The following is a 25390-nucleotide window of genomic DNA, read 5'->3' on the forward strand; positions in this document are numbered from 1 at the left end:
CAACCAAGGACACAACGTGCCGAACCACATGGCAATTGTAATTTCCAATGAATCTGGAATCTTCTTCGGACCAATTAGCGTTGTCAGATAAATTAAATTATTACATAATGCTCCGTACATAGTATGTATGTACAAGTATTCGGGTCTTGCGGAGTATCGGAGAGCCATCTGTCCTAGTGATTGTACGTAGGCCCAGCTATTTACTGAGTGGAACCATTAATATCCTTTGATTTCAACAATTATGTACTGATTTACCACCTTACTCCGTGGTCACTTTCAGTATAATAGTTAGATCAACGGAAGATTCAGTTCTCCCAGTGTACGGAGTACATGTAACTACGATGTGTCCGACCGCAACTAGTAAACTCACGAAAACTTAATATTTCATTTCATGCCGAGGCCGAGGCCCATGTGATTAGAACTAATAAATTAGATACTATTAACTCACCTCCATTAACTATATCCTGGACAAGAATAAACCTAATCCCAGTCTGAGCGGGATGTACCAAACATTCCATGAAGATCTACGTAGAACCACTAAAATCCGACTATTATAAAATACACCTACATACATACTATGTACAGTAGTACTGTATAGATGATTCTTGTGGCGTACTTGCGGGGTTCGGCTAGATTAAAAGCGATTTGGGCAATGGAGCATGCGATCGGGATTGAGTGGATTGCCTGATCTGGGGGTAATTAGTGTTGGAATGAGTATAATAAGTGGGGGGAATATGTTGAGTATTAAGATGGGTGAACTATATGAAAGTTGGTTGCAATTAGACTGGCTTGGGGGGGGGGTATACTAATGTACATACAGAACGAAGGACCACCCCGTTGTTCTGTCAAATAGGTATTTAAAGGCTCAATGGGCAGATATATATACTATGTAGAAGTCATCCCGGAATAAGATTGAGAAATGAGCTCTGCTTATTTAGATCAGTAGTATCGGTGGTACTGGCGAGTCAGTACCCTATAACTTCATAGTTAGTATGAGATAGTATGTAAGTAGCATGTCTTATATTATTAAATAATGTGCTATTATGAGATCATGCTCGTATAATTTAGGAAAGTTCACCAGAACAGCCCGAGACTTGGTCTTTGCAAAAATGCTCGCAAGCTGTATAGATTCTGTTTATCGAGTATAAACCTCATGTACCGCGGTTATCGGCAGAAGTATCGGCAGAATAGAATCAAGTTGTAAATTCTAGTAGAATGATTGATTGGGTTGTTGACATGGTTTATATTTACCGTGAAATGCCCATCACGTAGTTAATCGTTATTGTCCAATGATCTACATTTGAAACCTATATGCGTATACCTATACAGGTGTATACCTGTATAGGTATACGCATATATCCGCTCACCATGGAGCCAAACCAAGGTTATTAAATACTAACTACTGTTCATGGGAAGTTCCACAAGCAGACATAGCTCTGATTGATATCGGATAAGACACAACTAGCGGTCAGGCTTAACCGATCTTGCTATTTTATATGTATATAGTACACTTATATTCTCAGTCCGCGGCAATCCGAGTAGATCCGGTTGATAAGCACGGCACTGGTATACCAGGAGAATAAGAACAGATAAATTCCTGTTAGCTCATTAGAAATCAAATACTGAATATAAATTCAATTCACAATTCATCAATTATATTCCTAATTATATCCCAATATCCCAGTATACTTAATATAATCAATATAAGTAGATATATCCTCCGCATATAATAAATGATGTCGTCACGAAGGCGGAGAGAAGGTCGGGAAAGGCCAAAAGTGACACACAATCAACTTTCAACTTCAACTTCAACTTCATCCCCGCTTCTTCCCCAGCCACCTTTTTTTTTTCCCTCTTCTCGGGATTTTCGGATCCTTATTTCTTTTACTTTCTATCGTCCTGTCGATACTTATCTCAATTTACCCTCCCTTTCAATCAACTCACGACCTGAGCCGAGTCACTCCATGGCTCCTCCTCCGCCCGCTAACCTGCCTCTGGCCGAGAGGCTGAAGGCCCTCGCCCAGACTCTGCAGTAGGTCATTCTTCTATCCGTGAAGCTTATACAGCTGCCTGAAGCTTCAATGGTTCTGTTTGGATGCTAACATGAGCTTTTTTTACTGCAGGTTTGCTTGGTTTGTCGGGTATGTCTGTCCGAACAGCTCATCCATTATCGCACTACGCGCCAGGATTTTCAGATCGAGATCACTAACCACAGATGTAGACACCTGACTTTGCTCCTTTCCGTCTTCCGCTATTCGCTTTCTTTCATCACCTTCAACTACTACTCCTCTTGGGCCGTCTTTACCTACCGCCTCGCCTTTATCTCCGCCGCCGTGACATATGGAATCGTCGTGTACAAGGGCCACTTTGCTCGAGGTGTGCAGGGCAACGTGCCACAAATCATTACCAAGCTCATTTCTGATGAGAACGTGCAGTATTTGGGTGAGTTTATCGCTCTGCGGTTGTCTCCCCCGGGGTGAAAAAATCACCCAGCGACTAATCTGTGATCTTCGATAGGCATGGCTCTCGTCTGGCTTTACTCCCGCCAGCTCATCCTCGCTCTCCTGCCCTTCAGCGTGTACTCCATCTTCCATGTCGCTACTTACAGCCGCATGTACCTGATTCCGACTGTCTATCCTGCACCCCAAAGTGCTGGTTCAGCGTCGCCCAGCTCCCCCAACTCTAAGCCCGCCGCCAAGGGCAACCCTCTCTCCGAGACGATTGGCCGCTTCATTAAGCAATACTACGATGCTAGCATGGGTGTCGTCGCCACCCTCGAGATCGCCCTGCTTCTCCGTCTGATTCTCTCCGCCCTGACTTTCTCCAAGGGAAGCTGGGTCCTGCTCATTGTCTATCTTTCTTTCTTCCGCGCCCGCTACGCCCAGAGCTCTTTTGTCCAGCAGGCGGTTCGTCAACTGACTGCCCGCGCCGACGCATCCATCTCTCACCAGAGCACTCCTCCTCAGGTTCGCCAGGGATGGGAGAGCTTTAAGGGTGTTGTCCGCCAGGGATACGAGGTTACCGACATTAGCCGCTACATCAGTGGTTCTACTGCCGCCAAGAAGCCGCAGTAAATGGTGATAACGAATCGATCGACTAAGCAATCTTGATGACGAATTGGCCAATTCTTTGATCAATAACTACCGTCTTCATTGGGATCTTGCAGGGGAGGACATCCCCAGTAAGAAAATCGGACTGAGTGGATTAGTGCCTGGGACTATTTCCCAAAGGCACTAGCCCTATGTGTGGAGGTGAAACAGTGAGATGGTGGAGCAGTGAATGAACCTTTTGTGTGTCAGTATGGAATATGAAAATGTCTCTGTAGAAAGAGGCGGACGGGTACAAACCCTCCATGATGATGCTATACGCAACGCAACGCCATGCCCTTTGTTTATTTCTTTTTCTTTTCCCCCTTGTTCTCTTCTCTTTAGAACTTCGCGGAGCATTTGTTTTTATGTTTTATTTGGTTGAAATTGACATTCGGAAATTCATTCATTCAAATCATGTAGTCTAATGTATTCTGAGTCTAAACTTGGCTTTGCTTGATGGTTGATGGATCCAGTGACTCTGTCAACCCTAATAACCTCAAGAGCTACGGGATGCAAACGAATCCGCAATCGACACGCAAACCAATACAATAAATGTCAATAGCTACTGCAGCCATTAGCTACCCACTTTGCAAACAGCGTCATCTGTTTGTTAACTAGTACAAAGAAAGGTCTTAGAAAGCAGTGTCTCATTTATATGAGGAGTACACGCACACTGTAACGGACTGCACATATCTGGATTATGATTACATCTAGTCGAAAGATCTCGATCTATATTCTATTCAAATCTATTATACAAGTATCATCTCTGGTTCTACAAACAAACCGGAGGCTCAGATAGAAAAACTAGCAGAAATGATCAGAAAGACATTCAAAATGCATCAATTAAGATTTGAGAAGATACACTACATACTTATTTCAGTACAATGTCTGGTATCACTATCGAAGATACTTGTATCCAAACGATGTCTCAATTTCTGTTTGCAACGTGTCGGCTAATAACTACCGTAGCAAACATGATATTCTGCTATAAAAGGGTCATATCTAACTTACATTCCTCTTCAACTTACCACCTCAACTACCCCTCTCCTCTTTCTATATATACTGGTTTCGGCTCTGTCATGGTATACAGGTTACGAAATTGGTCAATTCAAACTCAGAATCTGGCCGAATACGGATTGATCGGCCGCTCGTTCCATTCTAGCACATATCCTTGGTATGATTGCTCGTTTGGAAACTGAGCAAGTTCGTGAAAGATCAGGAACTGCCTGCACAGCGGCAAGAGCGACGTCCCATACCGGTTGGGGTTTCGCCTGTATATTTATTCTGAATTGATCAGCTATGTCCAGACGATGGATGAAAGCGCAGCGCAGCCAATCTCGTCATGTAAGCTCCAGCAGTCTGTCTCAATCTCTACAATCCCTTGAACTCAAGCCCCCCCATCAGATATCAGCGGAAGTCGCTCGAAACGCCGCCTTGCCGAGTTCATCCTTCAACTTGCTTGATAGAGATCCAGAGACTGCCTATTCTCTGTCAATTCTCGTTCGTTCCAGAAGGTCAATCACCAAAGCCAACACCCCAGCCAAACCTCGCTGTGGGAGTTATTGAGGACAATACAGTGAATTGAAGTCTTGTCTTCTACGACAACCTTCCAAACCTAGCCAGTATCCCGACATCGTGGACTCCAACGTCAACCTCCTGCGACGCATTGTGGATACAGCATAATGGGCTGGAAGATACAGAATTGCTAGTCACCTGTCAAAAGCAAAGAAGCAACGAACGGCTCTAGATGTACTTGGGGCTTGGTGCGGAACCGATAAGTCCCTTATATTGAAATCCTTGAAAACGTTGAAAACGTTGATTGATTTCTAACACGACTAAATGATAGTGTTATTCCTTGAAGCGCCGCTAACGTAAGTGTGACGAGATTAAACATATTTATATAAATACTTCGATGCTTTGATGTGCCGTTGTTTCTCCCATCAAAGTGATGGTGTACCGAGGAACGGCTTTTGCACGACTTCTGCAAAATGGCCAATGTCGAGGTTTGATTCAGGGGTCTTGAATGTGGAGAAACCTTCAGAACGAGAGATACTTGAAGGACATTATGTCGACAAGGACAAGCGCTTGTCTTCTGCTTGAGCCTAATTATGAAGCAAATACAGGGCGACCTGAAAAAAGCTCATTGAACCCATTCCACCTCGATATTAAGTTCCCGAGAGATGCTGTTATCGGACTTTACTACCACGATCTCTCGCCGTCGGAACTTCACAGTGAATCTTCACGACACGCTAACTATTTCTTGAAATGTGCATATATCCATCCAAGACCGAATGTATCTTCATATTCCGGTCTTCATATCTCTGCACTAATTGAAGGGATCACTTTTATCCTTACAAGCATCGCTCATTTCCAGGACGAGGAGTCTGCCTACCTATCGACAAGAAATTTGTCTTCTTTCGACGCAGGAAAATATTTCTATATACGTGACTCTGACTGGAGTGAGCTCGGTGACTTGCATATCATGGAACTTGTCGGTGCGCAAGGTCGATTCTTATCGTTTTACCAGTTGAACAATTTCAACGAAATTTGCTGGAAATAACTCAATTCAAAGATCTAGCGACAGCTCTAGCTGATCCACTGAATCCCTCTGTCACGATTGCAGTTCAGCTCGACGGAAAACGAATCCTTCATGCAGTACATTCAAAGGACAGGGTTTCTGACTACATCATCAGCCCTGGCAAAATACCACTCATTGACAAGATCCACTTTATTTGGGGAATATACTCATAGAGTTTCCCGAGTGCCAAACTGCTTGCAATTCATGCGGTATTGTTTGCGATTTGCCGCTCGGGAAACTCTTTGAGAGCATTTCCCCAAATAATGCAGGAATTGTCAATATGTGATGTTTTCCCAGAATTGATGCGTTGATGACAATTCATTTGGATTGAATTTTAATTCGATCGGGCTGTGAATGATTCAGAAGCCGTGCCAGAAATATCACCTTTGATAATGTGATCGAGGACATAACGAGGACGACGATTCTCTGTTCGCATCCAACCTCTGGATAAGGCATTATACGCAGGAGAGAGGATATAAGAGTTAATTACTCAGCTTTCGAATTTATGATTTCCTGCCCAGAAACTAGATGTGAACGGGGTATTGGCACAGTTTTGGAAAAGCATATTGACGCAGCCCGTGTGATATAAAGCCTTGTTCCATGAATAGTGGACTATTATATTAGTAGGACAAATCCCACATTGCTCTTCGGAAGATTCTTTAACTAATCAAGCCGCTTATACTGTATATCTGGGGTAAAGTATAAGGTCAGCCTCCAGTTTGCCGGCTTCCAAGTGGAAATTGGGGAAGATGGATGATCTATTTTCAGGACCATCTGCTGTACAGCTATAATGTCGAATGTGACATTCCTTCCTCATGGCGAGAAGGCACACAGTTCGCAAATTCAACCCAAAACATAAGAATCGTCAAAGATTCTTTCTTTTGTAAGTCCAATTATGCCTCTGTAAACATGGATTCTCGTAGTTTCCGCTACATCAGGACTTGGGTCATTGAGGCTTGAGTAACGCCATATATAACTATGAAAGAGTCAACAATGGAGAGCGCGATAAAAGATTTTACACTATTATATCCCGCTCCACAATGTAATTCACATTGAAATACCATTGATACTCTAACCCAGGCCGGCTCTGCACGAATATATTTTTGTTTGATACTAGTATTACATACGAAAATCAGATAACACCAAATTTCTCAATTTTACCCTTTTACAGTGATTAAACAATTTATGGACGTCTTCCAAACGGTGACGATTTTATACTTCCTGCATCCTCAAATTGAGAATAGGGCAACAGCTCTAGATTCTACCCAGATTTGATAGCTGCTTCAGTTCGCTGCTGTAATTTGGCCCCGAGATCCTTGTTGACTCGCCCGAAGAGATCTTTGCTTGGTTTAGCCGCGTTCACTAAAAAAGGGTCTCGCCGAGGATATTCGGCTCAGGTTATTTGGGCCAAACTTACCATAGACAGCATTACGCAGTTTTGGATACTTAACATCCTTGACACTACCAACGAGGTTCTCGATAACTCTATCCTGATGACCGGGCTGGCGACCAATAACATTCCACAATTCTGCAGGTTGGATGAAGTCATCTTCAGTGATCTCACTGGTGTAGGAACTAACTTCTCCCACCCACTTTTCGTGTTCAGTATGTAGGGCGAGTGCCGAAGGGTTATTCCCATAGTTGTAATATTTGAGTGGTTTGATCGAGGAGCCAACGTAGTTAGGATCACCGCCGTAATTATCGTCAAATCGCATTGCTCCGTCACGTTGGAAGGGACAGTAGACCTGCACTTTTGCTGCATTTGTTGGTAGTTGTTGATAGTTGACCCCAAGACGGTATCGGGCTGCATCAGGGTATGCGAAGAGTCGCGCTTGCAATACTTCATAGTAGTCAGTTATAGTATCTCGGTAATAATCTGACGGCTTCGTTTACCTGGATCAGCAGATGCAGCAATTCCGGGAACCATTGTAGAGGGTGAGAATGCAGCTTGCTCGATATCGGCAAAGTAATTTCGCGGCTATTCGAAATTAGTATATATAAAAAGAGATTCAAGAGCAGAACGTACATTTCGATTCATAGTGAGTCGACCAATTTGCTGAAGAGGAAAATCCTTATGCGACCAAACCTTCGTCATATCAAAGATATTCCATTTGTATTTCTCGGCCTCCTCAGGACTCATCAGTTGAACATAAACATTCCAGACAGGAAAATCGCCTCTCTCAATAGCCTCGAACATATCGCGAATCATAAAGTCTGGGTCTTCTCCAGCGATTCTGGTAGCTTCTTGGGTAGATAAGTTTTCAATACCCTGCTGTGTTTTGACGTGGAACTTAGCATATTGAAACGAGCCGTCCTAAATATTACATTAGTTAAAAGCTCGATATGCTATGGAGAACTCTGACTCACAGCTTTGGTGAACTTGTAGGTGTGTCCACTGTAAGAATTCATATAGCGGACTGATCTAGGAGTGCCACGGTCACTGAACAGGACCAGCAGTTGATGGATACCCTCGGGATTACCGACATGAAAACTATAAGATTAGTCTGATTTTTCAATTCTCAATTGTACAGTTCAACATACTCCCAGAACTACCATAATGATTAGTGTTCCAATTCTTAATCATTGACAATGGAAACATCACAGAAAGACTTACCATATTTGCATCGGGAAGATGAGTTTGTGGATGCCTTTTATGAGAGCGATTCATAGAAGGAAACTTGATTGGATCGCGAATAAAGAAGACGGGCTAAATCGCAGAGTATTAGAGATCGAAGAAACAAGGTAATCATGAAGGACGTTATATGAAGAATGTATAGCGTACCGTATTATTAAATACGAAATCTTGATTACCCTCATCAGTGTAGAACTTCATGGCCCATCCGTGTACATCGCGAGACGTATCGGCAGATCCGGATTCAGGGCCAACAGTCGACACGCGCTGAAGCACTGGTGTCTTTTTGCCGACTTTATTGAGAAAACTGGCACTGGTAAAGTCAGAGCAATCGCGGGTAGCCTCGAATTCTCCGTAACATCTATGATTGTCAATAATTAATTTATCTGCCGGGCATTCATGGCTTACCCAACAGCCTTGGCGTGAACGACACTGATTGAGATATGAATCAGTACATCGTAGGAACTTGATTTCGATTGAATCCAACAAGGAGATGTCAAGGTCCAATCAGAACACTATACGTACCGCTCTGGGATTCTTTCACGGGAGAAGTGAGCAAGAGTTTCAATGAGCTGAGTATCCTGGAGTAATCCGAGGCTGCCGCCCTGTCTGTCCTGCATCAAAACAGCAGTTTTGCTGTTCGCAAAAGGACAGCCTAAAAGAGTCAGTCGAAACTAAATCCCCCAATTGAAACAAGGGATGCTTTACCTTCGGCTAGCGTGTAGTATCTATCGTCTGCCATGTTGAATTACAATTGAATGGTGGGAATATACCGAGCATAAACTGATACAAGGGTGTACGATAAAGCCAGAGCTCGCTCGAAGTAAGCATTCTCCTTGCAGTAGTACTACATTTATAGTATTCTTCCAGTCCGGAACATCTCAACGCCGTGGTAGCAGATTTTTCTGATGGCATCTGCATTGAGTCTTAGTATTACGTCTACACTCATTGGAGTCCAGCGCCCCATCGGAAAAAGCACCCACAAGCAATAACCCATAAACTTTTCATGATCACCCATTGAAAACAATAAGCAGAGTGCCTTTACATCGTTTACGGACACGTCATCCAGATTATAGACAGTACATGGCCTGTATGACGGCAATGATGCTATCGGTACCAGATATACAAAAGAGTTCGAACCACTCAGAAATCAACTCTCAGATAGGCCAATGCCATTACGAAATCGGGTTAGACCAGCCATATCGAACTCTCAGCTCTACCTTTAACTTTAATGAATCTTTGGTTGCCATCTGGTCAACCCAACCCAAAGCTGAAGTCATCCACCCATTTGAACCCGAAACGGCCGCGAAAATTGCCTTTTATCATCTCATATCGCTATTGGCAGTATTTTATGACAACAATAAAGACTGCATACTAGTATATCGCTGGAAAAACTTGGTATCTTAGAGGGTAAAACCTTACTTTGATTCTTTATTCCTACCATTATCGTATTCCCATAGTAGAGATCTAATAATTGCCCATCTCATCACGTCCTCATGTGTTTCAGTGTCCTCTTATGCTTGTAACATCCATTGCGGAAATTGGAATTATTCTTCTTGATATGGTATAAGTCTACTGATATTGTTGAAACTTGATATGATTGGAAACTAGAGATGACTTAGGAATAAATAGAAAACGGTGCATATGAACGTAACGCTGAGGGCAGTGTCACTCAGTTATTTGATATAACCATGTTTCATGGAACATTTCATGCTGCATCTGTTTTAATCGGTACCGCTGTCGAAGTATCCGATTCTCGACGGGCACCAACAAGTGCACTCTTAGGTACTAACCGAAGGCCAAAGATGAACATACTCAGAATGAACAGACCCACGAGAACACCCAGAGTCACTAGTGCACCAATGACACCAGCCACCCCAAGACTCATTCCTCCACCTGAGGAGGATTTGGCTGATGAAGAAGAGGAACTGTCACCTGCACCAGAGGTTGAGGCGCAGATTCCAGTGCTATTTCCACAGGCTTCACACCATTGTCCCTGCGATGAAATAGCAAACTCATTTGTCTTTTCAACAAATTGCGACCAAGGAAGCTCAGTCGCAGATTGTCCGAAAAGGGAATAAGCTTGTAGCTGTGTCGAGTCCCTGATACTACTTCCATTGTGGAACATAAAACGGACCTTAATCTCTGACGTGTCGGGAATCCCGGTATTCTCATCGTCTGTCACAAGTTCCCATACCATTGATGAAGCATAGTTAGGGATTCCAGTAAAGTTTGCATTGCTGTCTGAAAGTCCAGCGAGACCAAAGTAAGACAGAAAAGTGGCGTAAGCACCAAACTGGACGTTCAGTTTAGATTTACCGCCAGTTGTAATTGTTTCATTGAGGCCTGCTAGGACTTCACCTGCCAAGTTCATACCCGCAACAGCACCTATTTTGTCTGAACCGTTGTATGCCAGGCTGAACTCGTGCTCATTCGCAAGAACAAACAATTGTTGCATGACGGAGTCGTCCAGAGCCGGGGATGAAGGGAAACTCTCAGTAGAGTTGTGTATCAAAGCCACATTGAGCAAATCCCAAATGGGGTATGCATTCTTATAGCTCAGCTCACTGGAGCTGAATGTTTGATTAACCAGGGAATCGAGAGACTGGTAAAGTCCGCGCGTGGATGACAGCAGATCATTGTAACTTTTCGAGCTGAAGTAGTTGTTACTGCTTATCTTGGCCTTGGAGCATAAAGAAGTACTCTGAAGCCATGTCGCGTCCTCACTTCCACTACCGGATTTTACCTCTGACATAGGAATCAATTGGTAACCGTTCAAAGGTGACTGAACAGTTGAGCCATTGCGCAGGGTCTCAGTAGCAGCAGACCCAACAGGAGGGTAAAGGCCTTGAAGAAAACCTTCTCCGGAATTCTCAATAACATCATCATCTGGAGCACTTGCTGTGACCTGGGCCAAGTTCACGATGTCTGTGCTGATACCATCGATCTGATAAGACGAGTTGGCAGAGATATAACGGTCATGAAAAAAGGACCCGGTCATATATTCCTGACTATATCCAAGATTGGTTAACTTTGTTGGTGCCCAGGCCTTAGCAGTACGATCTCCATGGCGCTGAAATATGTATGCACCCAACACTCGTTCTGCGTTTGTTAGGTCTGCGAGGAGCAGAGATACTCCGAAGACGAGTGTAGCGCGAAAAGACATGATGAACAGCATCAGTACTTGAAATCAGGTTTGTTTTCATGAAAAGTATACACTGAAAAAAATCATCAATCTTTCTCGATGAGGATTATTTCAAGTCTATATACTGCTAGTATCACCCCGCTTTATGCAACCAAAATAAAATACGAATGTCGACTTGAATCACCCGATATGGCATAAAGTGAACTTTATCTACTACCGGATGCTACCGGAGACTTCGGATTTGGTTATCAAAGATCTAGCCATCGGAGAGCTCTCTATTTTCAATTCATTTTTATTTTTATCCCTTTAATTTTGTGAGCGACACCTACTCGAATATGACGGGAAATGCCCCCAGAGTGATGATTTCACCACTTCGATCAAGAGTAAGATATGTGGTTCTGGTAGCGTGGTGGATACACAATGGGGATTGATTGAAAAGAGCGGGGTCTGGTATAGAATCAATCCATTCAGAGTCCAGACAACACAAGAGTTCAAGTTTTTCTTGTCCTTTTCCTGGTACATGTACGCACGATCCTCTTTCAAGCATGCATCAGAAAGGATATCCCCGCTCTCGCTCAGACCCCATCGAAAAGAAAAAAAGTAAGTAAGCATCCTAAGTACAGCAAAGACAATTAGGAAGTAGTATCAAGCCAATCAGGTAGTTATACTTGACTAGCGTCAGCTGGTTTCTCCTACAGTAATTGGGGTCCGTCGCCGATGCTACCATCTCCTGCACCTCGCGACTTGGCCATTCTTGCGGTCAGAAACCTACTAGTTTTAGTCGATAACCCTGTTGATGCATACATCCGCCATAGCCTGCAAAATTATTCTAGCTCAAGTGCTCGGTCTTGACGGACGGGCTGCGATCACTGTGTTTACTTCGTATATATGCTCCAGAAGCTATTATACACTCTATAGACCGCACATTCGCAAGCAAGTAACAGATTTCTCTCCAGTTTCTTTGATTAAATCGTAATAGAAGCTATTGCTTGTATACTCGATGATAAAAAATTCTTTAATGTAGTTATTATATGGAAGAATAGGTGCTAGACATTTCAAGCCGCTCCATGAATCAACATTCAATATAGAACAGACATCGAAGATGCATATTACTCGTCACTATTCAGTCTCAGAGCAAGACGATGAAGATTTATATCATTTTGTTCAGAGTAAAATCAATCTTCACCCACCTATCAAAATCATAGGACGGTTCTGCATATTCTTCAGCTCATTCATGCCCGCGTGCTTTTCTTTCTTGCGCTTCACCGCTGCACCGATTACATTCAAAATCTCACGATCTTGTTCATTGACCGATTCTAAAAAACCATCATAGCAAGATTCATCAAGATGAGACGCGGCCTGGATCCTCTCTAAAAAGCCCAATCTTTTCAAATCTTCTTCGTCAATTGGCCGTCCATTATTTTCTTTCCGGATGATATCTCGCAACGATACCTCAGAGTTTCCAAAAAGACAGACTTTCAGATTGCCATCACTGGTAATACGAAGTCGATTGCAGGTACCACAGAAATTGTGCGTCATGCTCGTGATAAATCCAATTCGACCCTGAAATCCCGGAATTTCATAAGTTTTGCTAGTATCATTTTTATGATCAGCAATCTTCCTTAATGTCGGATATTCTTCTTGTATGATTTCCAACATCTCCTGGTATGAAACCATCTTTCTTTGATTCCATTTATTCCCATCAAATGGCATATACTCAATAAAACGAACCTCGAGAGGCATCTCGCGACCCATATTGACGAATGGAATAATCTCACGATCATTCAATCCACGCATTATCACACAATTTATTTTGAGTTTGATACCGGCCCCGGCACGATTCATTTCCAAAATGCGATCGATACTTTTTTTCACTGCTTCGAATCCACTCCGACGGGTCATTATCTGGAATTGAAACGGATCTAACGTATCAAGACTCAGATTCACACCAGTCAAACCCGCCTCTACCATTTGGTCGAGCTTTCGGTGTAATGATATCCCATTCGTGGTCAAACAAAGCTCGCGGAGCCCACGCAGCTTGCCAATTCCTTGCATCAATGATATAATGTCTTTACGGACCGTGGGCTCACCACCCGTTAAACGAATCTTCGTGACGCCCTGAGAGACAAAAATCGATGACAGGTAGAGTATTTCGGGCGTGGTTAACAGATGCCGTTGCGGTGATAGTTCGACGCCTTCCTCAGGCATACAGTACAAACATCGCAGATTGCATTTTTCCGTGACACTTATCCGGAGATAATCATGCTGTCGATGGAATTGATCTGTGAGGAATTCCGAGAAAGGCTTGGTCGTTGATTCATTGAAGTATCGCGGACGTTGAGGTGTCTATGAGGATGAGAGCGTTAATGATGTTGTTATTTCTTTTATCACTGACAAATTCGTCTTATTACGAGTACGACGTACAGTATTTGTCCGGGCTGAATGTTGTAAAAGCCGTCGCCCTCCTTCAAGGGCTTGACATATGCGTTGAATGTTTTGAATATTAAGAGATAGCGTAGGGAGACATGCTATCGATTTCTTGAATCGATACTGAGCCATGATATGTAGCTATCATAAGTTGATAAAAGAATTAAGTTAGTACTTTGTATTCTATCAATATGGGCAGATAATTCCAGGTGATCTTCACGCCCGAGTACAACGCTTTCGTATCATGCATACCTTTCGCCGGTCGGACCTCTCAGCTGACATTCCACCCTGCAGGGAGAGAAACGCTGGATCAAATATCTGGGATAATTGGGCTTCAATACATTGCTTCGTCCGGTCGTAACCGAATGTATTGATACCCAACGCTTGTAGGTTCCTATGTCCGGTGTCGCGGTTTCATCGCCGTCTTGCTACTGGTATTAGTCGAGCTCCCGAAGACTTCCTCTCTACTCCCATTGAAGAATCAGTCTCGTAACGAATTATCATAAATCATTATTAAATGCAATCCCTGGTTGATCATTTTGATGTACTGGCGGTTCTAAGCGATCTATCTTCCAGATCGGGAAGTACTATTTGTCCAATCAGAACTACAATGCAGAACGTATTCAGTCATACATATGCCCTTGGTACTTGAATTCACTAAATGTCTATACTTTAATCTCGGAGTTTAATGTGAAATAGATTATCCAGTAGCAATTGTGCAATCATGAAAATACCGAAAGATTTACTGTCCAGATTGGGTATTACTATTCACCCAATCAGAACCAATATCTAAAATACTCAAACTTGCAGCTCGTTCCGGCAACGTTTAGCAAGCTTTGGAACAGAGTATATATGATTGGACAATCATAAATACTTCCCTTTCACCTCACATATTGACTATGTGGGGTCTGATCTACGAATGATTATGAGCAGTCGGTCAAGTCTTGTCTATTGCCTACAATCCGACCCTTTCATTTATGCCTATTCTATTCCCGGGCGTAGTGCTTTGTCAAAATCTTCCATCCTGATCAGGTATTCCACAGCTGTGCCGGTTCGTCGGCTTCCCGGCATGCATAATGGCCGTAGAAATAAATAGTATTAAGATAGTAAGCACTAAAACTGTTGTCATTTATTCGGTAATCACTATATGATCTAGCGTGACAGCTCTATGGTCAATCACAAAAGTTCCTAGTATGGGCCAATGGCCTGGATGTTTTAATATACGGTACAGCTTTTGTTCATTTACAGTTCGAGTAACCGATGGCTCGATCTGCAAGCTGACTGGAGGTACCATACTTATCTCAGTATGCAAATGTCTTAGCTATCCGCAATTCACTGTGTCTCGGAAGAGACGTGCATACATACTATTACAGTATAGAGACGGGCCAGAGAGAGCGCGCTTTGCCTACCCGTATGAAGGCCGTCTATGTGATCCTCTTTTCAGACACTTTCACCCTAGTACGCACACTGCTATCTAAAATGTAAAGCAGCATTAAATTTACCAATTGACATATAGATAGATATCTAGTATATACAAGGGTTTTTTATCTGGCATGCTTCAAAAGTCGTGACGTCAGCCACTCGGATTGATCCGTTCTATAATTATTTTGATGGCTTACATGCAGTCAAAGTCAATTCAAGTCATGCTAGTAAGGAATGTGACAATTGGCCATTGAAATAATTTACCATAAATTCCTCTCAGCCTTATCTCCCTCGAAAGATAACAATTATTACACGTCCAGAACAGCCACGAGGTCGTAATGTCTCATCTATCATGTATTAACATCACACATTTACGTCAATATCTACTTAAAATGTCCTTTGCGCCACATGACATTGTACGTAAACTCTGTTTTTGACGCTCAAAGCAAGGATCCAGCGTGTCCCATACGTGGCAATATTACCCTTGGTTTGATTGGGTACCCAGGCAGTATCACAAAACAAGGGTCAAATGTCGGTCTGAGACTCCCATTTCTGTAAGTATATAGTCTGGGACAATCCAGTTGGCTCAAGAAGTTTTGTATTATTCTTATCAACAATACCCATTTCTCATCCTTTATAACTATATTCATTCTTGACCCACCATGGAAACTCGAACAAAGTATACAAAACCGATCAATAATCGCCCTGATGAGTGGAAGGTTGAGCAAGGACTCGCTGGCTTCAAACTTCCCATCATCGATCAAAGTGGCAAATCAACTTTCTTCGTTCCTCCAGCCCCAGAAACGAAGATTACAAAAGATGAAAAAGCCCTCCGTGCCATCGGTGACCGTAGTAAACTCTTTGCCCGTGAAAAGCCAGGATGGACGGGGTACATCCTTCCTCCCACGATGTTCGTATATCATGGAGACTAACGACTATCCAGCTACGTTGAGTGGGAGAACTATCCTGAAAAGAAAGCCAAAGCACACGAAGTCCTGACATCGCAAACCTTTGCCCCATGTCCTGACTTCCAATGGGGTCCAATCCCTCCGACGAATCCCGTACTTCCCGGCGATGACTTCAAATCATGGCATGCGGCTCTTGGCGGGGAGTTAACCAAAGTTCCGGATGATTCCTGGAAGACTGTCCTGAAGGAAAAGCATCCTGAGATGCTTCATTTGCTACAGTTTCCATACAACGGAGAGCCACCGAAACGATTGGTTACGGATAAGGTTATTACTCCAAACTCCCTTCACTTTGTTCGCAATCATGGTGGTATTCCACTTATCGATGAGAAAAAGTTTGAACTGAAACTTGATGGTCTTGTCAATTCACCCAAAACATATACCATGACAGATATCAAAACAAAATTTCCGCACATGGAGAAAACAATTACGATGCAATGCTCAGGAACTCGTCGAATTGAGCAAATTTCAATGTACGCCGGTCAAGGTGACGAAGTTCCCCAGGCGCCGTGGGCAGAGGGAGCTATCGGCACCGCAAGATACAAAGGAATAAGTCTCAAAAAGTTGATCAAGGATTGTGGAGGACTCGTCGACAACGCAAAACATCTCGAACTATACGGGGTTGAAACGTATGTGAAAGATCTCGACGTTGGAAACTATGTTGTCAGTATTCCATGGTCAAAGGTCAAGAGCAATGAAGTTATTCTTGCTTGGGAGATGAATGGTGAGCCACTTCCTAAAATCCATGGATTCCCATTACGAGTGATTGTGATGGGATACATTGGAGCTCGAAGTGTGAAATGGCTATATCGTATCAAAGCCATCAAGAATCCATCTCTAGCACCTGTGCAAGCTCGGGAATATCTCTATTTCAACCAACAGGTGGGTAAATATAATCAACGTCCTATGGACGGAATTCAAATTCAGGAGATGCCTGTTAGTTCTGCAATTATGTCTCCATGGCAGAATCAAGTGATTATGCACAGTGGCAAGATTCTTTGCAAGGGCTGGGCTTACTCTGGTGGTGGTCGTTGGCCTGAACGTGTGGAATTATCAGCCGACGGAGGCTTCAACTGGTATGCTGTGCCAGAAGAGAAACTATCGAAGAAGGGCAAATGGACCTGGAGGACTTGGGAGATAGAGCTACCTTGTGATGTGGAAGGATGGATTGAAATCGTGTGCAGATGTTGGGATAATTCTCTCAATACCCAGCCTCTCAATGTGCGAGCAGCCTGGAATTGGGGTTTGCATGTCACGTCGTCAGCACACCGTATCAAGGTGTACAGTGTTAACAAAACCCACAAACTCACTCAGCAAAAGTTGGCGCATTTCGAGAAGCATGATATTCCGTTGGCTCCTTTGACCAGATATGATGCTGTTCCAGGTATTACTGACAAGGATCTTGAGAAGTACTGGCAAGCTCATCCTCGTGATGTTGATGAATGAGCCTTTGTGTCCTTTTTTCTGACATGAAAAACTCTGCTGATACATTGTTGTGTGCCATCCGCTTGCGCATTTGTGATTTGGACTGTTATTATTTCAGTGAGACAAACTACTAGTACCAATCAGCCCGTGAGAAAAGCTTGATCTACATTATATCATTTCTTTAGAACTGTTTTTTTTTTCAAGTTTCAATAGCCACCAAAAATGGTTGAGGATCCAAATATGCCTATTGCTGTAATCATGGTATCCCTATTGATAACCTTTAAGAGGTTGCGTGCTGGAGGGCAGGAACAGGCTGCTATTCGGATTCAGATTGGTTGGGTTCTGTGGCAGATCCATTCAAGGACCAAGTTCATACGCGTACTGCTTTGAGAATCAATACTTTCAATCAGGTCTAGGTCTACTATATTACCTCGTCACCATCCAGTTTTGTTCATTTATGTAGTGGATGATCACTTCTATAAACAGGTGGCTTCAGTATAAAATGCATTGATATGCGTCGCTCAGCATTGACTGTATTGATCAGAGCCTATTATAATAACGATAGCTTTTCTCCCGCCAGTGAACGCGTGAATCAATAATATCTACTAGTCTACTACTATCGTCGCTCTCATCACCGATTCTATATATCCAAATCACGTGGTCTCCTCTATCTTTTCCAAGATACCCTATTTATTGCATGGTAGTACAATATTTGTGAATGTCTCATTTATTCTCTTCATTCTCTCCTCCTACTACTTCATTGGCGTGTCTCATCAATTAGGAGAAATGACACTATCATACATATATACTGTAGGGGCCATAAGAATTGTACTCTAATATTGATTGGCAGTCGCACGCCATCACCCTGATCTATTAGTGATTAAGTGTTGATCCAGTGGCTATGCATTTACTCAATTTTAGATTAAGTATAGATACACTCTCCTTATTCTACAACACCACTGTATATACTACTAGTATATACGATATTTTAATATACTAGTATAATTATACTATAGGCACTGTAATACAGACGTGCCTAATATTGTGTGACCTGCCACTTACGCGTCCTGCAGGTACTTTCTCATTCAGGAGTACATAAATAGAATCAGCTACATCAACATTTCAATATCAATATTATAATATATCCTCTTATACCATATCTTCTAATATCCTATCCTATCCTATCCTATCCTATCCTATCCTATCCTATACTATTCTATACTATAAATATACTACTATACTATAGTAAATGCTGACTGATCATCCGAATGCGGCGACTCTTCATTCTTGCTGGTTCTTCTCCACTCAATTTGCACTTTCAGGGACTATCTTACAGTTAATTATTAATGAACTCAGGAACTAACTATTAAATACTAAATATATTATACTAAATATCCCTACAGTATCATATTTAATGTATCAATTCTACCATTCTAGTGTATTGTATGTTGTATATTGTAGACTGTATATTGTATGTCCCGCCAATCACTTCCCGCCTTTCTCGACTCTTCCCTTTTCTCACCTCAATTTCTCCTCTCTTCTTCCTCCCACATTCCAAATTCAACCCCCCTCCCCCCTTTTACCCTTTCACTCTCCCCTTCTCGCTTCTATTGGAGGGCCCCCCTGTGGCTAGCCCTTGTGTGCCAAGATCCTCTCCTCTGGATGAGTCCCGACTACGCCTCCAATGCACAGACACTCGTCTGGCTCTCCTGTCGCGGACGACACTGACGATTCCCCGACTCGATCCCCAGACGACCATGGCCATCCCGTCGAGAATCCAGATAATTCGCGATCCCAAATAGCCAGACACGGGACAAGCTTTGATCTTCGCCGTGACAACGGCTCCTCCACGCCGCGTTCGCGAAACTCCAGTCTCTGGCGCGCTCCTTCATCTCAACCTTCCAACGATACCAAAGCCATGCCATTGGGGTCACCACGTCTCCCAATGGAGGTTTCTTCTCCAGAGGGTCGCCGGGCTCGTCAGTCCCGTCAGCGCAGTCCCTGGTCAATATCCATCCTCACCACGATAACTACCATCGTCGCCATCACTTTTCTGGCCATGATAATGCGATCATTTACCGAACGTCAGGCCGGTCATAGTGGATGTGGTGTGCCAATGATGAGTCCGACATTCATACGGATGCTCGAGTTTGATACTGAGCATACTCGTTTTGCAAGCAAATACAATCTGTTCCTTTATCGGGAGGAAGGTGTGGATCCGTACACACAAGATAATATTGGGGTAGGAAGACCGTGACCCGCTTGACTCAAATGTGACATCTTTGGCATCTGCTGACCATATTACTTTCATTTCTGATCAATAGTTAAACGGTGTCCCCGTCCTTTTCCTCCCTGGCAACGCCGGCAGCTACCGACAAGTCCGCTCTTTAGCCGCCGAGGCTTCGCGACATTACTACGATGTGGTTCGACATGACGAGGACCGACACGCAAATGGTGTCCGCAGTTTGGATTTCTTCATGGTGGATTTCAATGAGGATATGGCCGCCTTCCATGGACAGACACTGTTGGACCAGGCCGAATACGTGAACGAAGCGATTTCATACATCCTGTCGCTCTATCACGATCCTCGAAGGACCCGACGAGACCCTGCCCTACCGGATCCCAGCGCCGTGGTCCTGATCGGACACTCGATGGGTGGAATTGTGGCTCGCACGACTCTGACCATGGCTAATTACCAGGCCAACTCTGTCAACTCGATCATCACCATGTCCGCGCCACACGCAAAACCGCCGGTTTCTTTCGACTCCGACATCGTCCACACCTACAAACAAATCAACGACTACTGGCGAGAAGCCTATTCACAGACATGGGCTAACAACAATCCGCTATGGCATGTCACTCTGATTTCGATTGCAGGTGGTGCGCGCGATACCGTGGTGCCCTCGGATTATACGAGTATTTCATCCCTCGTTCCTGAAACGCACGGATTCACCGTCTTCACGTCTTCCATTCCGGACGTTTGGATCGGTATGGATCACCTGTCGATCACATGGTGCGATCAATTTCGAAAATCGATCATTAAGTCGCTGTTTGAAATCATCGACGCGCGGCGCCCAACCCAGACCAAACCCCGGGCGGAGCGCATGCGAGCTCTCAAGCGGTGGTATCTGACGGGCTTGGAGGCTGTGGCAGAGAGGACCCTTGCGCAAAAGGAACCAAACACACTCCTCACGCTCGAAGATAATGCCAATACCATTCTGGCTCAGGGTCAGCGATTGATTTTACGCCAGCTCGGAGAACGACATGGCCCGGACGTTCGTCTCCTACCGATTCCACCACAAGGCGTTTCCGGCAAGAAGTTCACTCTTCTCACCGACCAGACTCTTAGCAGTCAAGGGAATGTTGAGGTCTTGTTCTGCAGTGTGTTCCCTCTGAACAACGGTCGCTCCAATGTCTTTTCCATGAACTTGGACTTCTCGGGTGGAACTGTGGGATCAACTCGCTTGGCTTGCAAGAGTGCGCCAGAAGATGTCATTCATCTTCCTGCTTCCACTCGCACGTCGAAGAATCCCTTCGACCCCGTCCCACCCTTCTCCTATCTTCAATATGACTTGGAGGGTCTTGCCGAGCATCAGTTTGTCGCTATTGTGGACAAGGCAAATGTGCCTACGAAGGGCTTCGTGGTCGCAGAGTTCTCGGACAGTTCAGACTCTATGATCCGAGCAAAGGTTGGCTTGGGAAGCTTATTGAGCGCAGGTCTCAAGATGCGACTCCCAGCTAATCGACCCATGCTTACAGAAGTGAAGATTCCAGCTTTGCATTCCAGTCTTCTGGACTACAGGCTGAAAATCACCCATCATGCTCAAAAGGATCAGAAGGAAGAAATCTTTGCTCCTCTGTTGCGTCAGTCTATTGCTGATCCTCACGAATCAAAGTTTTTCGTCAATGTGAATGAAGTCAACGTCAATCTACACGGAATGGCCCCATTTATGCCGTCTCCTCTACGTGAGCAGGCTGCATCGGGTGGAGTGTCGTTCCAGCTCTGGACTGACCCCAGCACTGGGTCTACGGTTGATGTCTCCCTTCAGGTTGATATCGCTGGTAGTCTTGGTGAACTGGTGATGCGATACCGCACCGTGTTTGCCGCATTCCCTTTGCTCGTGGTGGCTCTTGTGCTTCGCAAGCAATTTCAAGTTTATGACGAGACAGGCTACTTTATCCCTTTCACAGATGGTCTCGACCGAGCAATTCGATCTTCTCTTCCACTGCTGTTAGTCGCCATGTCGCTCCTAGCGTCATCTCTTGCGACTTCCAAAGCACTACCTCAGTCTGATGACCCGTTCCATTGGCGGACGAACTCGACTGAGACCCCACTTGACTTCACCAAGAACGATCTTCTTCTTGGATCGCAAGATGCATTCTTCTGGTTCCTTGTGCCGATTTTCGGCATCATCAGTGTTGGAGTTTGTGTCTTGGTCAACTACGTTGTCCTCCTCCTGGTCAACATTTTCTCCATGATTTACGGTGCCGTGCATAGCAAGTCGGGCTATATCCGACGCGAAGACCGAGGAAACCTCCCTATCTTCAACTCTCCAACCCCACGACGACGTGTGATTCACACTGCAATCCTTCTAATTCTAGTCTCGACCATTATCCCCTACCAATTCGCTTATATGGTGGCCTGCATTGTGCAATTGGCAACTAGTGTGCGGGCCCAATGGCATGCCAAAGAAACCAGATCAACCCCTCACATTAATTTTGGCAATTATGCCCACTCGATTTTGATTCTCATGCTTTGGATCCTCCCTATCAACGTCCTGGTTCTTCTGGTATGGGCCCATAATCTGGTAGTCCACTGGTTCATGCCATTCTCCTCCCATCATAATGTGCTTTCCATCATGCCATTCCTACTTCTCGTCGAGACAATGACCAGCGGTGCGATGATTCCACGTATCAATAATCGGTATGCCCAATCCCAACTAGTATCCAGGTCTGCACGGACTAGTCATACTAATTCTCATAGCCTCCACCACATTACCTCGATGATTTTCTTCGTCATCGCAACATACTCCGCCGTTTACGGCGTGACATATGCCTATCTCCTCCACCACCTAGCCAATATACTCGCCGCATGGTTCGTCGGCATATACCTTGTCGGCAACAATTTCTCACCACGCAGACTATGGCGCATAATCGACGGTGACGAACTTCCCTCTGAACCCGGAAGTTCACGTCACGTAAAGAAGAAGCCATGATTCTATCTCGACTACAATAAATCCATTATCGAATAAAAAAATATCGAATACATTTCATTCTACCCAACCTCATTTTCTCCCTGCGCATGGAATGGAGTTCAAGCGATTCATTCATCACTGTACAGTCAGGTCTATCTTACCACCGCGACAAAATCGCACAACACAACACTACTAATATCTCCAAGCATTTCCATTCAACAGCCTTACCATGAATTATCATGACGGGCTGGACTCGATCGAGGCGCCTGTATATAACTGTACTTTGTCGCGGTTATTTTGCTTTTGTACTCGTTAGATATTTTTATTGGCATAGATATTTGTATTGATTCCTACAGTGCAGTGAATGTAGTCTAGTCTTGTCTTGCAGGGCCTAATAGGTCCCTGCCTACTAAGAGGTAGTCCTTGTACGCTCGACGCCCGTTTGACGGGCGTCGTTATATATCAACAAACACCGCAAATTACACCTCTAGTCAAAATTTGCTAATCTTGCTAAGAAATCTTCAATACCAGTGTACTCAAGATAAAACCAGGCCTAACCATGCAAATAACAATCCCATTCCAATTAACATGGATGTCAATTGTATTTATCTTTCAATCAATATCATCTGAATAAATCTGACAGATTTTACTAATTTAGTCTTCATTGGGTGTAGTACGTACAGTGATGTAACATAAGTTTTGAAGCGACCTGCTGACCGCTTTTCTCCACCGCCTTTCATTCATATGATGATTTGCAAAGGTTCGGTGTTGTAGAAAGTTGGCAGAAAAAAGGGTAGTGTCAAACTTATGTTACAACATTGTCAGTTGGGTTTATAATGTTGACTATTATCTGCATGGAATCATTTGGTTTGGTTTGTTTGAGGTACTATCTGATGATGATCTGTAGAACCCTATATTATAAACATATATACATATCAACAGTGTCAGCACTATATGCTATTCATTTTCATAGTAGATTATCCTCTATACTTGATCGACAATACTTCCAGTATCTCCAGTACTTAACTCAGTACTCCGGGTATCAGCATACTCCCGCTACTCCGTACACGGTATACTAATCAGTCTTCTGCTCGTGTATTTTTTTAGAATAACTCTCACCACCTTACTACATAGTACATAGCCTGGGTCCTTATTCGTTATTGGGAACTGCACGCTGTACAGACATTCTCACATCAGCTCAGGCCGCATCTAAGCCACGCCCCTTTTATGAGATACGAATAGGGCCCAAGCGAGACAAAGGGGTAGAGATTTAAAGGGGCTGAAGTGCAGGGGTGAGGTGTGATAGGGGTGTGTATGTAGATGTACTTGTACTCTAGGTACAAGTAGATGTACATTTGGTATGCCAGTACTCGTACTTTCTAGGTAGAAATGGGAATATTCAGTATGTATAACCATGAGGCACTCCGCTCCACAATATGATGATAGATAGATTCTTGTCGGCTACCCCGGATTCAAGGTGGGCCGCTTGTAGACTAAATGCAAGGGGATCAAGGGATACATACACCGTTGTACTATGTACACTGTACACTGTAGAATAAGACTAGTGCACGGGTGTATTCCGGGGCGCAGGATCCACTTGTATACTCATGAATGAATATATTAACTAGTAGATGAGTTGTGTAGAATCTATAGAGTAGTGCAGTGTATATTGAAGATTCCATATTTATATTTACATAAGTACTATAAATCTGATCTATAGGATGCTATTACTCTGATAGTAGCAGTACTGTATATATGGAAGATCAAGAAGGCAAATTCGAGATACTAGGTACTGTAGTAAGGGGCAAACGCCACCAAGTTGGATGATCGGACAGATTTCTACTGTAGATTAAATTTGGTTAGATTAAAATTAGATTCAATTACAGTTTCATTCAAACTCTCCTTATTTGGTTCTCTATTAATATTAATCTAATCCTAATGCTAATACTAATACTATTCTGGATCTAGGGAAATATCGGACCAAAAAGAGAGTTTAGTAGAAGCACGGGATTGTTTGTTGGGTGAAATTCTCCACTCGGGCCGATTTGCCACTCAAAGGGTACATATGTACAGCACAGAGATTTTATATTATAGTGGATAGTACACATATGTAGGATCATACACTGTGAATAAATATGAGATACTTAAGTAGTATAGGAATATATAAAGTGAATAGTAAGTAGTAAACAGAATAATAAAGGCACTCTACTATTTGGTGATGGGTGGATGTGTAGGGTACATACTATGTATAGTATCGCATATACATATTCAGTCCAGTGATCTTCTATAAGCATACTATACTCAGCAACCATGACTGAGACTGACACTAGCATACTATTGCATATTAGTGTCAATGTGACTCGTAGTCATAGACATATCTATGGATGTATAGATGTATCTATGACTATATACTGTATATACTGATCATCCTCATCTGTTATACTCTACATCATATCTATACTGTAATCTATCATTATTACCAGTATATCAGTATATCAGTACACCACTATTA

General features: G+C 43.5%; 6 protein-coding genes across 6 annotated transcripts; 3 read left to right on the forward strand and 3 right to left on the reverse strand.

The window, feature by feature from the left end:
- Positions 1–1964: 1964 nt before the first annotated feature.
- On the forward strand, positions 1965–3074 carry N7469_002335 (uncharacterized protein; the record flags this gene model as incomplete). The annotated part of the gene is made up of 4 exons (XM_056641255.1): positions 1965–2032; positions 2124–2141; positions 2222–2442; positions 2518–3074. The coding sequence occupies 4 exons, from the start codon at positions 1965–1967 to the stop codon at positions 3072–3074; spliced, it is 864 nt and encodes a 287-aa protein (XP_056503749.1).
- Positions 3075–6928: 3854 nt separating this feature from the next.
- Positions 6929–9041, reverse strand: N7469_002336 (catalase; the record flags this gene model as incomplete). Its single annotated transcript, XM_056641256.1, has 11 exons — positions 6929–7029; positions 7085–7507; positions 7561–7645; positions 7694–7981; positions 8035–8158; positions 8209–8216; positions 8282–8374; positions 8450–8660; positions 8708–8731; positions 8825–8954; positions 9008–9041. The coding sequence occupies 11 exons, from the start codon at positions 9039–9041 to the stop codon at positions 6929–6931; spliced, it is 1521 nt and encodes a 506-aa protein (XP_056503750.1).
- A 966-nt stretch (positions 9042–10007) lies between these two features.
- Positions 10008–11477, reverse strand: N7469_002337 (uncharacterized protein; the record flags this gene model as incomplete). The annotated part of the gene is made up of 1 exon (XM_056641257.1): positions 10008–11477. The coding sequence occupies one exon, from the start codon at positions 11475–11477 to the stop codon at positions 10008–10010; it is 1470 nt and encodes a 489-aa protein (XP_056503751.1).
- A 1149-nt stretch (positions 11478–12626) lies between these two features.
- N7469_002338 (uncharacterized protein) lies at positions 12627–14003 on the reverse strand (the record flags this gene model as incomplete). The annotated part of the gene is made up of 2 exons (XM_056641258.1): positions 12627–13790; positions 13869–14003. 2 exons carry the CDS (start codon positions 14001–14003, stop codon positions 12627–12629), a joined length of 1299 nt encoding a protein of 432 aa, XP_056503752.1.
- Positions 14004–15955: 1952 nt separating this feature from the next.
- N7469_002339 (sulfite oxidase) lies at positions 15956–17704 on the forward strand (the record flags this gene model as incomplete). Its single annotated transcript, XM_056641259.1, has 2 exons — positions 15956–16182; positions 16237–17704. 2 exons carry the CDS (start codon positions 15956–15958, stop codon positions 17702–17704), a joined length of 1695 nt encoding a protein of 564 aa, XP_056503753.1.
- Positions 17705–19367: 1663 nt separating this feature from the next.
- N7469_002340 (GPI inositol-deacylase) lies at positions 19368–22899 on the forward strand (the record flags this gene model as incomplete). Its single annotated transcript, XM_056641260.1, has 3 exons — positions 19368–19925; positions 20008–22607; positions 22668–22899. 3 exons carry the CDS (start codon positions 19368–19370, stop codon positions 22897–22899), a joined length of 3390 nt encoding a protein of 1129 aa, XP_056503754.1.
- Between the last annotated feature and the right edge of the window lie 2491 nt (positions 22900–25390).

The sequence above is a fragment of the Penicillium citrinum genome, assembly GCF_028827155.1.
Source record: "Penicillium citrinum strain IBT 23319 chromosome Unknown utg000002l:1.0-3833315.0:1.0-3834789.0, whole genome shotgun sequence".
Classification (NCBI taxonomy): Eukaryota; Fungi; Ascomycota; class Eurotiomycetes; order Eurotiales; family Aspergillaceae; genus Penicillium; species Penicillium citrinum.